Source organism: Schistocerca serialis, chromosome 2, assembly GCF_023864345.2.
Source record: "Schistocerca serialis cubense isolate TAMUIC-IGC-003099 chromosome 2, iqSchSeri2.2, whole genome shotgun sequence".
NCBI classification, from domain to species: Eukaryota; Metazoa; Arthropoda; class Insecta; order Orthoptera; family Acrididae; genus Schistocerca; species Schistocerca serialis.
Window position 1 is genome coordinate 975,746,462 of NC_064639.1, and position 14,617 is coordinate 975,761,078.

Genomic DNA, 14,617 nt, shown 5'->3' on the forward strand with positions numbered 1-14,617 from the left:
TTGTACAGAAACCAGATGGCAGTTATAAGAGTCGAGGGGCATGAAAGGGAAGCAGTGGTTGGGAAAGGAGTGAGACAGGGTTGTAGCCTCTCCCCGATGGTATTCAATCTGTATATTGAGCAAGCAGTAAAGGAAACAAAAGAAAAATTCGGAGTAGGTATTAAAATTCATGGAGAAGAAGTAAAAACTTTGAGGTTCGCCGATGACATTGTAATTCTGTCAGAGACAGCAAAGGACTTGGAAGAGCAGTTGAACGGAATGGACAGTGTCTTGAAAGGATATAAGATGAACATCAACAAAAGCAAAACGAGGATAATGGAATGTAGTCAAATTAAATCGGGTGATGCTGAAGGGATTAGAATAGGAAATGAGACACTTAAAGTAGTAAAGGAGTTTTGCTATTTAGGGAGTAAATAACTGATGATGGTCGAAGTAGAGAGGATATAAAATGTAGACTGGCAATGCAAGGAAATCGTTTCTGACGAAGAGAAATTTGTTAACATCGAGTATAGATTTAAGTGTCAGGAAGTCGTTTCTGAAAGTATTTGTATGGAGTGTAGCCATGTATGGAAGTGAAACATGGACGATAACCAATCTGGACAAGAAGAGAATAGAAGCTTTCGAAATGTGGTGCTACAGAAGAATGCTGAAGATAAGGTGGGTAGATCACGTAACTAATGAGGAGGTATTGAATAGGATTGGGGAGAAGAGAAGTTTGTGGCACAACTTGACTAGAAGAAGGGATCGGTTGGTAGGATATGTTTTGAGGCATCAAGGAATCACAAATTTAGCATCGGAGGGCAGCGTGGAGGGCAAAAATAGTAGAGGGAGACCAAGAGATCAATACACTAAGCAGATTCAGAAGGATGTAGGTTGCAGTAGGTATTGGGAGATGAAGAAGCTTGCACAGGATAGAGTAGCATGGAGAGCTGCATCAAACCAGTCTCAGGACTGAAGACCACAACAACAACAACAACAAGGAAATGGTTATATTGCTACCCACTGTAAAGATGACACATTGAGTTGCAGACAGGCACAACAAAAAGACAGTTACATACTTAGCTTTTGACCAAAACCTTCTTAAAAAAAAAGGACACACACACATTTATTCACACAAACAAGCAGACCTCACACTCACATAACCACCATCTCCAGCAGCTAAGACCAGAATGCAGCTGTCGAATCAAACGAAAACAGCTATCATAGGGTGCATCCCCTCCAAGGGTTCACCACTCTTTGACGAGTCTGTGCTTAGCTACCATGGGGCTCCAACCTTTGCAGCAGCACCTATTCCCTTTCCATGCTGCATGTCTCTCCTCCTTCTATTCTTTTTCCCCTCCTTCGGGGAATGTGTGTGAGATATTTTTAGGAATGTATTCTGAAGTTTTAGTAGCCTGACATTAGAACAGTCCCTCAACTGTTTTTTCTTTCTTTCTTCATTCTCCATATCCTACCCTTTCTCTGATTCAGCATTTTAGGTTCCTCTTTGTTTCTTCCTGCTCGCTGTGTACTCCTGAAGGATGAAGGTTGGGCCATGCATTTGACTTGTAACTGGTGACCAGGTAACTTGTAATATCTGACCTCCAATCGGAAGGAGCACGCCATCAGAGACACTGCTAGTCATGGGGGATTTTCTTGCAATGAGCCAATCACCATGTCAGTCTATGTCTACTAAACATAAACAGAATGAAGCTAAAGATTCAAAGACTCTCCCAGCTGCACCTCGGTTCCGTGTGGTATCACTTACTGAAGGCGGCCAGTGCTTTACTACGGTTAATTCGTTTATTACTCGGAAAAGTGTTGATGCAATTGGAGGCCCTGTGGTATCCTGCTCTTGTTTACATAATGGAACTTTACTTTTGGAGACCAATTGTGATTTTGAAGCCGAACAGCTGCTTGCAGCTTCGCTCCTTCACGGCTATCCTTTTTGTGTCGAGGCCCATCAAATGCTAAATTCTTCACGTCTTTTTTTTTACACTAGGCTGCTTGATGGTCTGACCAAGGGAGAAATCCAAAATTGCCCTTCTTGTCAGGGCATCACTGCAATCCATCAGGTAATGAAAAAGGTTGATGCAACCTTAGTGCCTGCATGCACTCTTTTTCTCATGTTTGATTGAGTAGTGCATCCATTGAAGATCAAAGCAGTCTATGAAGTCTTCACAGTCCGACCATACACTCCAAATCCAATGTGTTGCTACCAGTGTCAACATTACAATCACACATGCATGTCCTGTTGAAACTTGGCCAAATGTGTGAACTTGTGGTAGGGATGCTCACGAGGGCAATTGCTGCCCTCCTTGCCGCATTGTAAATTGCAATAGAGATCATGCAGCCTCATCCTGAGAATGCCCCGTGTATCTCAATGAGTGGGCTGCCCAGGAGATCTGGGTGAAGGAAAATGTACGTTACTCTGTCGCTTGTTAGTTGTTGGCTAGTTGAAAGCCCTGCATTTTACCATTTGGCACTCACAGTGCTGTTCTTACTATGCCTCGCTCTATGAAGGACATAGCCATGCAGACTTGCAACCTCAGATTCAGCACTGCAGTTGTAAAATTGCCGAATATCTCAGTAATATCCCTGTCTCCTTCCCCTCCAGGTGTGCAACAAGCCACCAAATCTTCGCAACCGCGGCGAAATCAGCTGCTACACAACTGGCAGGCCAGAAAGGACAAGAGGAATACTACTGCAAAGGCTTTTTATGTCCCTCCACCCAACAAACGTCTGAGTCTTCATCTGCCAACCACAAAGGCTCTTAGAACTAGACAAAAGCAAAAGGTCTTCTCCTTCCCTGACTTGTAGATCCTCTGTGACAGAGTCGCCGCCTGGTACCCTCATCAGCCACCTTCCATTTTGCCGGTGCAGATCGCCTACCGTTTTTCTGCCAGGGAATCTGCAGGCTGGCCCAGTGAGAATGCCGACATCTCTGTAGATCTCATGGAACAGGATCTTCCAGCTCTGTAGCACTGAGTCTTCGAAGGTTGGCACTTGGCAGCTGCCAAGGTGACAACTCTTCATTTGTTCCTTCCTCCCTTTATGACTCCTCTAAGGGAGTGTTCATGGCTCTAGATCCAACAAGGAGGAATTACGGCTGCCCTTGGAATCACAGTGTCCACTTATTCTCTGCCTCCAAGAAATAATATTGTGTCCTTGCGACCGCTTTGACTTCTCAGATTTCCTTCTGGTCCACTTTGACCATCCCCTCTGGAGATCGCATTCCTTCTCATGGGCGATTCGTGCTGTTCATCCGGCATGACATTCATATCCAAACAATCTCACTGAACACTCGGCTGCAAACTGTTGCAGCCCCCATTATCCTTCTTCACTTGACCTTTTCTCTTTACAATGTATACATCCCTGTGTCATTCAGTGCCACCAGGGCAGTCTTCCTCCAGCTAATTGATCACTCCCTCACCCCTTTATGCTGCTCGGTGACTTTAATGCAGACAATTCCCTGTCGGGCTCTTTCAGAACCCTTCAGAGAGGTGCCATCTTGGTTGGCCTTCTCAATCAATTCAACCTCATCTGTATTAACACTAGAGCACCCACTTTCTTTTCAGACACCACGCACACCTACTCCCATTTGGACACCTCATTCTGCACTGCCCAGCTTGCCCATCATCTTGAGTGGTCCATTCTCTCTGACACAAACTTGAGCAACCATTTCCTGTGCTATTTATTTGCTGATTTCTACCCCACCTACGTGTAAACCCAATTGGCAGCTTTCTAAGACGGACTGGAGGCTTTATTCCTCCCTGGCGACCTTTGACAAATGGCATTTCCACAGTTGTGATGACCCGGTAGAGTACCTCAGGAATGTTATTTTTACCAATGCGGAAGGTTACATACATCACACTTAGTCTCATGGTGGACTGAAGTGTGCCGTGATGCGATTCATGTGTAGAGACATGGTCTCTACATTTTTAACCATCATCCTATTATGGTGAACTGTATTTGTTGTAAACAGTTGTGTGTACAGTGTTGTTGCATTCTTCGTGATAGCTAAAAAGCTAGTTGGTTTTCCTGTACTAGTGTTTTCAACAGTTCCACTCCCTCTTTCATCATGTAGGGCAGCCTTTGTTGGCTCTCTGGGACCTAGGTCTGTTCCCCGATTTTCAGTCTGACCGTAGCAGGTGATATCATTGTAGGCCCTGTAGCTATCTCCAACACCTTGGGCCAATATTTTCTGGAGATTTTGAGCTCCATCCACTATCAACCCGCCCTCTTTCCTTGGAAACAAGTGGAGTCAGCTCAGATGGTACCCTTCTCCTCTCAGATCGTGAATGCTACAATGCCACTATTACTATGAGGGAATTGGAGCATGCCCTTGCTTCACACCGATCTTCAGCCCCAGGGCCAGACGATGTTGGCTTTCAGATGTTGCAGCACCTTTCTCTTGCAGGCAAGCACTTTCTCCTTCATATATACAATCACATCTGGATAGACGTGTTTTCCAGATGCTGGTCTGAAGCCACTGTCATATCTGTATCTAAGCCTGGTAAGGACTACTGCCCCTTCTCTCACCAGCTGTATTTGCAAGGTGAGGGAACATATGACTCATGGCCAGTTGGCATGAATCTCACTATCTACTAATGTGCACAATGTGGATTTTGAGCGTGCCGTTCTGCAGTTGACCACCTCGTCACTTTGTCAACCCATGTCTGGAATGTGTCTCTGCAGAAATACCAGACTGTGGTGTGTTTTCTGGTGTGGAGAAAGCCTACGATTCCTGCTGGAGGACTGGTATCTTCCATACTCTACAAACATGGAGCTTCCAGGGCTTTTTAAAAGACTGAGTTTTCAAGGTATGTGTGGGTTCTGCCTTGTCGGACATCTTCATCCAGGAGAATGGGGAGTTTCAAGGCTCCATCCGGAGTGTTGTCCTCTTTGCTATAACCATTAACACTATTATGGCCTGTCTCCCACTGGACATCTCTGCAGAGTCTTCAGTGGTCTCAATCGTCTTTACTCGTGGAGCACTGACAGTGGCTTTCGTGTTTCCACTGACAAAACTGTTTGTATGAATTTCTGGCAGTGCAGTGGGTTTCTTCCACCATCTTTACACATTGAGCCTGTTGCTCTTCCGTTTGCTGAAACTCCGAAATTCCTAGGGCTCATGGTTGATAGAAAACACTCTTGGTCCTCCCATGTGTGTTACCTGGCTGCACACTGTATCCAGTCCCTCAGTGTCCTACATGTCCTCAGTGGTACCTCCTGGGGAACAGATCAGACCACCTTCCTCCATTTGTACTGATCCCTTGTCTGTTCGAAACTAGACTAGGAATCATTTTGTTTATCCTTCTGCACGTCCGTCCATCTTATGTTGTCTTAACACAGTCCATCATCATGAAATCCGTTTGGCCACTAGTGCTCTTTACATTAGCCTGGTTGAGAGTCTCTATGCAGATGCTGCAAAATTAATTCTGTCATACCGAAGTGATGTTCTTGTCAGCAGGTACACATGCCGTTTGTCTGCCAAGCCTAGCCGCCCATCCTATGCTTCTTTTTTCGATGACTCACTTGACCACCAGTATGGGGCACGTCCCCTCTTCTCTGTTACCTCCTGGAGTTTGCTTTCAGCTCCTATTCCAGGAGCTTAATTTCATGCTACCTGCCCGTTCCCGATGGATGTGAACCCTTCACCATGTCGGCTTTGTGCGGCGGCCTGTATTCATCTGGGACTTCATTCACTTCCAAAGGAAACTACTTTGGATTCAATCTATTGCAGCAAGTTTCTCGACCTTTGTACACAATTTAATGTCAGCACCTTCGTGTACACTGATGGCTCCATGACTGACAGTGGTGTTGGGTGTGCCTTCATCATTGGCACTGACACTTTACGGTATCAGCTTCCAGTACACTGCCCAGTATTTACAGTGGAGCTCTTCACCCTGTATCAAGCCATGCAGTACATCCAGTGACACAGGCTTATAAATTGTGTCATTTACTTTGACTCTCTCAGTGCCCTTCAGAGCCTGTGTGTGCTGTACATAGTCCATCCATTAGTGCGACGGGTCCAAGAAAGATTCCATTTGCCGGCTGTTGAGGCAGCCACTGTGATGTTCTTGTGGGTTTCTGGTCACGTCAGTCTGATGGGACATGAGGCTGCTGACGTTGCTGCCAAGGCTGCAATCCTCGTACCTCAGTCTGCTAGCTTTTTCATGGCTTCGGATGATCTGCGTGTTGCTGTCTATCTGCAGGTGTTGTTGCTTTGGCATCACCATTGGTCTCCTCTTCATGGTAACAAGCTCCGAGAAATTAAACCTCTCTCAGCGGCTTGGCGCACCTGATCTTGGCACTCTCTGTGCGAGGTGATCATTTTAGCTAAGTTGCATATTGGGCATTGTCATTTTAGCCTTCGCCATTTATTAAGTGGTGATCCCCCACCACTTTGTGCTCGTTGCCGGCAACCTTTGACACTTCGCCATTTCCTAACTGGATGACCTTTTTGTAACCATTTACGTTCTCATATATGTGTGCGATCTGAATTATCAGTGGACAATGTGCAGACTGTCAAACGCATTTTACTTTTTATCCAGCAAAACAATATGGCAAAGGGGATTTAATCTTTGGTTTGGGACCTCCACTGTCCTGCAGCATATTTTCTGGACCTTTATACATGAGGAAGTTCTTGTTCTTAGCTCACTTTCTTTTCATGGACTGGGCTTAATGCATAGTCACTTTTAAGTTCTTGTACTTCTTGATGTCCTAAGGTTATAACAATGGCATTTATGACCTTAGTTGTTTTTGTGCCCTAAAACAAACAAACAAGTAGGGGACTGGGTGTGGGTGGGAGGAGAGAAGAGTGCTGTCTGGTGGAGTGTGCGGGGACTAGATGGAGGCACGACAAGACTGCCCCAGGTGGAGTGTTGGGGGAATGTGGGTCAGATAGTTGGGGATGGGAAAATGGGCACGTGAAAAACAGAGGAGCAGGGAAGGGGCAAGACAGGCAGGTGCTTTGGCAGAGGGCAACATACAATGAGGGCGACAGGATGTGAATAGTCCTTCTCAATCTCAACACCTTCTCTCCCATCCACTTCACCTAGTCCTCCTAAAACCAGCATGCTACCTTCCTGGACATTTATCTTCTCCTCTCTGATGGCTCCGTCCACACATTTGTCGACATTAAACTCACCAATGACCAAAAGTACCTGCATTTTGACAGCTGTCATCCCTTCCACAACAAACAATCCCTCCCATACAGCCTGGCCTCGGGAGACAGTATATCTACAGTGACAATAACTCCCTTGCCCAGTAATGCTAATGGTCTCACCAAGGCCCTCACAGACAGGGTACTTTCGCGTAGACCTACCCCCAGACCTAGTCTGCAGACACTCTCTCCTCCTACCACCCCGAATAACCAGCTACAAAAGAGTGCTCCCTTCATCGGTCAATACCACTGCAGACTGGAACAACTGAACCACATCCTGCTTGCGGCCATTGTTTACCTATCATCGCGCCCTGAAATGAGGAATGATCTACCGAAGATCCTTCCCACCCTCCTAAAGTGGTGTTCCGCCACCCACCGAATCTCCACATCATCCTAGCCCATCCCAATGCCACCCCAAATCCTAGTTCTAAGCACTTGTAGAAGATCCAGGTGCAAGACCTGCCCAATCCACTCCCTCAGCATTTTCTATTCCAGTCCTGCCACTGGCTTACCCTACCCCATCAGAGGCAGGACCACTTGTGAAAACAGCCATATCATATACCAGCTCTGCTGTAAACATTACACAGTTTTTTATTTTGGTATGACAACCAACCAGCTGTCCACCAGCATTAGTGGCCACTGCCAAACTTTGCCCAAGAGCGAAGTAAACCACCCTGTGGCACAGCATGCAACTGAACATAACATGCTAGATTTCTGCTTCACTAGCTGAGCCATCTTGATTCTCCTCTATGTCACCAGCTTTTCTGAACTGTGCGGATGGGAGTTATTCTTAGAACAGATTCTCCGCTCCCAAGATTATCCCCACCTCAACCTACGGTAAACTACTATCCCCTGACCCTCCACCCGATAGTTTATGTCCCTACTATTCTGTCACCTCCTCACTATCCATTGTATGCCACCCTCTGGCAACACACTTGCCCGAATTTCCTCTTCCCTGCTCATCAACTTTTCCATCCTCGGTCCCCCCCCCCCCCCCCCCCCCCCCTCTCCCTCTTTCTTCCCCACCGTTGGCAACACAGTGCTTGAGGCAGTCTTTTCATGCTGCCATCTAGACACTGTACACGTGCCACCAGACAGCTCTCTTCTCTCTCCCCACCTGTACCCTGCTGTCCCTTCCCCTCCACCTTAAGATTACTGCTTTTGCTTCTCCGGACAGTTGTGTTCTGTCTTGAGCTGCCGGAGATGGCGGTCGTGTGTGTGTGTGTGTGTGTGTGTGTGTGTGTGTGTGTGTGTGTTTCCTGTCCTGAAGAAGGCTTTGTTCAAAAGCTAAGTGTGTAACAGTCTTTTCTTTGTGCCTGTCTGCAACTCAACATGTCATCTTTATGGGGAGTAGCAGTGATTTTTGTCCTTACATTTTGCATAATTGATTATTTTGACAGTTCAGAGAGCTGTAAGTGTTTTTGTAATTGCTGATTGTATTTCAACCTGAGAAACTAACGGTGGTGAAACTACACTACTGGCCATTAAAATTGCCACACCAAGAAGAAATGCAGATGATAAATGGGTATTCATTGGACAAATATGTTATACTAGAACTGACATGTGATTACATTTTCACGCAATTTGGGTGCATAGATCCTGAGAAATCAGTACCCAGGAGAACCACCTCTGACCATAATAACGGCTTTGATACGCCTGGGCATTGAGTCAAACAGAGCTTGAATGGCATATACAGGTACAGCTGCCCATGCAGCTTCAACACGATTCCACAGTTCATCAAGAGTAGCGACTGGTGTGTTGTGACGAGCCAGTTGCTCAGCCACCATTGCCCTGGCGTTTACAGTTGGTGAAGGATCTGGAGAATGTGCTGGCCAAGGTAGCAGTCGAACATTTTCTGTATCCAGAAAGGCCTGTACAGGACATGCAACATGTGGTCGTGCATTATCATGCTGAAATGTAGGGTTTCGCAGGGATCGAATGAAGGGTAGAGCCACGGGTCATAACACATCTGAAATGTAACGTCCACTGTTCAAAGTGCCATCAATGCGAACAAGAGGTGAGAGAGATGTGTAACCAATGGCACCCCATACCATCACGCCGGGTGATACGTCAGTATGGCGATGACGAATATACGCTCCCAATGTTGGTTCACCGCGATGTCGCCAAACACGGATGCGACCATCATGTTGCTGTAAACAGAACCTGTATTCATCTGAAAAAATGACGTTTTGCCATTCATGCACCCAGGTTCGTCGTTGAGTACACCATCACAGGCACTCCTGTCTGTGATGCAGCGCAAGGGTAACCGCAGCCATGGTCTCCGAGCTGATAGTCCTTGCTGCTGCAAACGTTGTCGAACTGTTCGTGTGGATGGTTGTTGTCTTGCAAACTTAGGGATCGAGACGTGGCTGCACGATTCGTTACAGCCATGCAGATAAGATGCCTGTCATCTCGACTGCTAGTGATTCGAGGCTGTTGTGATCCAGCACAGGGTTCCGTATTACCATCCTGAACCCACCGATTCCAAATTCTGCTAACAGTCATTGGATCTCGACCAACGAGAGCAGCAATGTCGCGATAACATAAACCGCAATCGCGATAGGCTACAATTCGACCTTTATCAAAGTTGGCAACATGATGGTACGCATTTCTCCTCCTTACACGAGGCATCACAACAACGTTTCACCAGGCAACGCCGGTCAACTGCTGTTTGTCTATGAGAAATCGGTTGGAAACTTTCCTTGTGTCAGCACGTTGTAGGTGTTGCCACCGGCGCCACTCTTGTGTGTATGCTCTGAAAAGCTAATTATTTGCATATCACAGCATCTTCTTCCTGTCGGTTAAATTTCGTGTCTTTAACGCATCATCTTCGTGGTGTAGCAATTTTAATGGCCAGTAGTGTACATTCTGGTTATAATCATGAAACAGATTCATCCATTTGGTTCTGTGTGATAGCCTTGCTTCTTACTCAGTTTGAGTTCTTGCAAAAGCATTTATACAATCCATTAGCAAAAACAACAAATTATCTCAATCGATTTTTTTTTCCAAATTTGATTTCATGTAATATGATAATGGTGTATGGTATAGCTTTGAAATTTTAATGGTATGAAGGGTATAAAAAGTTGTGACTATGATCCACATACTTTCTTCAAATTACTATTAGTTCCAGTAATATAAGTTTATAACACATATGTCCTAAAGGAGAAATTTTTTTAATTTTTTTAGTCAAACACAGTCACCTCTTTCCACGTCCACTGGGTGAGATTGTTGCCCAGTTTGATGTACAAGAATTACACGTGAGTCTCACAGGAGGCCTGTGGCGGCACCAACTTTGGGGATATCCTGTGCGTGATGCAGCACCAGGGGCTGAAGTTTGGGCATGGTTTAAGCCGACCAACAAGGAGTAAGTAATACTGGCCATTGTTTATTAATTATGCTTTGTAAAGCATCTGTAATAGATTAATGTTCAGTAGTAGAGTCAATAGCTATGGCTGATCTCCAAGGAAACCACACTCCTGCTGTCTTAGAGTAGCAAAAGGATTGATTTTAACTTTAAATGAAATCAAAGACATAAACCATCTGAATATTTCCTTCTTTGCATTCAGTCAGCTGATGTTAAAAACAGTGAGACATTGGATTAGTATTTGGGAGAATGTTAATTCAAATCCCCATCTGGCCATCCATACTTGGGTTTTCCATCATTTCTCTAAATCGCTTAAGAATAATGTTTGGGGGGGGGGGTTTCCTTTCAGAGGGCACTATTGATTTCCTGTCCTTTCCGAATCTGAGCTTGTGCTCAGTCTTTAATGACCTTGCTGTGGACTGGACATTAAACCTATACTTCCTTCCTTCCCCCGTTCACTCTCTCACTCACTCACTCACTCACTCACTCACTCACTCACTCGCTCACTACCAACCAACCACAGGGACCTTCTTTTGCAGTCTGACGACGAGCTGTGTTCATTTTGTCTGGCGTGTCCATAGGGGTCTGAGGGATAATCAGGTTGCCACCGATGCCTTCATCTTGGCCTTCGAGGGTGACCCATTGCTCGAGAAGGTCAAGGTGATGGTCTACCTCTGTGATGTCAAGCCATATATCCCTCCCCCGATGCGGTGCTCTAAGTGCCGAGGTTCGGCCATATGTCATCCCGCTGTATTTCCAGCGTCACATGTCGAGATTGTGGACGTCCTTCGCATCCAAATACTCCATATGTCCTGCCACCCATCTGTGCCAACTGTGGAGGACACCATTCACCTTGCTCACCAGACTGCAGGATTTTACAGCAAGAAAGGAAAATCATGGCATATAAGACCCTGGATCAACTGACCTACACTGAGGCTAAGAGGAAATGTGAGTGCCTCCATCCTGTGGCTTTGACTTCCTCTTATGCCACTGCTATGATAGCAGTTTTAGCCCCACCAGTTCCACGAATTCCAGTTGGCTTTCCGAGCCAGAAGACTACACTTGCACCCTTGATGGTGGGGGGCACTTCCCTCCCTGTTGCTCCCGCACCACCTACCTCGGGAGCACCAGTCCCCACTTCTCAGCCAGAGAAGTGTAATTCTTCTTCAGCTCCTCTCGCCAGGAAGGGGTCCCTTGGATCAGTCCCTTCCCAGGTTTCTGCTAGTGGTAAAGATGACACCCACAAGCAGCTGGTCGTAGGGCTTCACAATTATCCTCAGTCCTGGAGACTGAATCACAAAAGCCCTGCAAGCCAGTGAAACCGAAGGAGCAGTGAGAGAAACCCAAAAAGAAGACCTCCAAGACCAAAGGGAATTCTGGTGGCTCCCACACCACCACTGTCTACAAGTTCTGCATCTGAGGATGGGGTGGAGATTGTGGCATCACTGAGGACCTAGATCTTGCTGGACCCTCAGACACAATGGATATAGACTGTTCAGGAAATAAGTTGGATGCGGCAGGTGACCCTGAGGCGTAAACTGCCTCACTGAATGTTCCATGCCTTCCCAGCCACACGATCACATTATTCTCCCGTGGAAATGAGGCAGTTTTTTCACCACCTGGTTGAGCTGCAGCAATTGTTAAGCTTTACACCTGCTTTCTGCATTGCCCTCCAGGAAATCTGGTTCCCGGCATTGTGGACCCCTGCTCTTCTCGATTACAGGGGTTATTAACAAGAACCGTAGTGAATATAATAGAGAGTCAGGTGGAGTTTGCATCTATTTCCTGAACTTGGTATGTAGTGAGCCTGTGCCCCTTCAAACCCCTCTTGAAGTTGTGGTTGTCAGGATACATATGACGCAGGAAATAGCTGTCTGCAACATATATCTTCCTCCAGACTTTGCAGTACACCTGAAAACATTGACTACACTGATTACTCAACTCCCTGAACCTTTCCTACTTTTGGGAGATTTTAACGTTCATAACTCCTTGTGGGGCGGCACCATGCTTACTGGCCAAGGCAGAGATGTCGAATCTTTACTGTCTCAGTTCGGCCTCAGCCTCTTAAATACTGGGGCCGTCACACATTTCAATGTGGCTCATGGTAGTTACTCTGCCATTGATTTATCACTTTGCAGCCCAGGACTTCTCCCATATATCCACTGGAGAGCACATTACAACTTGTGTGGCAGTGACCACATCCCCACCTTCCTGTCATGCACTTGGCGTCATGCTCACGGACGCTTACCAAGAAGGGCTTAAACAAGGCAGACTGGGAAGCCTTCACCTCTGCTGTCACCGTTGAATCTCCCCTGCATGGTGCCATCAATGTTGTGGTTGAGCAGGTAACTACAACAATCATATCTCCAGTGGAAAATGCACTCCCTCGTTCTTTGGAGTGCCCCTAGCAAAAGTCGGTACCTTGGTGGTTGCCAGAAGTTGCTGAGGCAATTAAAGATCATTGGCAAGCTCTACAGCGACATAAGGGGCACCCTTCCCTAGAGCACCTAATAGCCTTTAAAAGGTTCCGAGTCCGCATTCACCAGCTTATCAAAAGGCGGAAACAGGAGTGTTGGGAGAGGTGTGTCTCGACCATTGGGTGCCATACGTCACCTTCCCAAGTCTGGATGAAGATCAGATGTGTTTTTGGGTACCAGACCCCAACAGGTGTCCGTGGCGTTACCATCGATGGCGTGTTTTCTAGCGACGCAAACATGATTGCCGAGCACTTTGCTGAGCATTCATCTGGAACCAGAATTTTACGTTAATGGCGATCCACTCACTGTAGTGGAGACATATCGATTCTTAGTACTAGTTTTCGATGCCCGATTGACTTGGCTTCCTCACCTTTGACAGCTTAAGCGGAAGTGCTGGCAGCACCTCAATGCCCTCCGGTGCCTGAGCAACACTAACTGGGGTGCAAATCACTCTACACTGCTGCAGCTCTACAGAGCCCTTGTTCAATCCCACCTTGACTATGGGAGTGTGGTGTCTGGTTCGTCGGCACCTTCACCGTTGCGTTTACTCAACCCAGCACACCACTGTGGCATTGGACTAGCGACGGGAGCTTTTAGGACAAGTCCAGCGACCAACATCCTGGTGGAGGCTGGGGTCCCTCCATTGAAAGTTAAGCATGCACAACTGCTGGCCAGTTACATTGCACACGTTCGTAGTTCCCCTGCGCATCCGAATTACCGTCTCCTTCTCCCACCCACGCCGGTTCATCTCCCACATCAGTGGCCCAGGTCAGGGCTTACAATTGCAGTTCATGTCCGATCCCTTCTATCCAAACTGGAGTCCTTGCCTTTACTACCTAATTTTGGGGTCCATTCACGTACATCTCCATGGTGTACAACCAGGCCATGGCTTCGCCTGGACCTATTACATGGCCCTAAGGACTCAGTTAATGCCGCGCTCTCTGCTGCCACTTCTTGTCGATTCTTGACATGTACCGAGGCCATGAAGCAGTTTACACCGACTGCTCGATGGCTGATGGTCACATCGCCTTTGCATATGTCCATGGAGGACATATGGAACAGCATTCCTTGCCTGATGGCTGCAGTGTTTTCACTGCAGAGCTGGTGGCCATATCTCGTGCTCTTGAGCACATCCATTCATGCCATGGGGAGTAGTTTCTTCTGTGTACTGACTCCTTGAGTAGCCTACAAGCTATCGACCAGTGCTACTCTTGTAATCCTTTGGTAGTGACCATCCAGGAGTCCATCTATGCCGTGGAATGGTCTAGTCGTTCAGTGGTCTTTGTCTGGACCCCATGTCATGTCGGAATCCCAGGCAATGAACTTGCCGACAGGCTGGCCAAACAGGTTACACGTAAACTGCTTATGGAGATCGGCTTCTCTGAACCTGACCTGTGTTCTGTCTTATGCCACGGTGTTTTTCAACTTTGGGAGACAGAATGGCATAACAGTACGAACAACGAACTGTGTGTCATTAAGGAGATTACGAATGTGTGTATGTCTTAACATGCGTGCCTCTCGCAGGAAATCAGTTGTCCTCTGCCGGCTCCGTATTGGCCATATGTGGCTAATGCAAGGTTACCTTCTCCATCGTGAGGACCCACCTCAGTGTCACTGTGGCTCACAAAT

The 14,617-nt window shown here is 46.8% G+C and overlaps 1 protein-coding gene across 1 annotated transcript in view; it reads left to right on the plus strand.

The window, feature by feature from the left end:
• Positions 1-14,617, plus strand: part of LOC126458382 (GPI transamidase component PIG-T) — a 124,644-nt gene that overhangs the window by 8,415 nt on the left and 101,612 nt on the right. Inside the window, exon 2 of the mRNA XM_050095364.1 lies at positions 10,334-10,511. Coding sequence (XP_049951321.1) covers positions 10,334-10,511 — 178 coding nt within the window. The remainder of the gene's footprint in view (positions 1-10,333; positions 10,512-14,617) is intronic.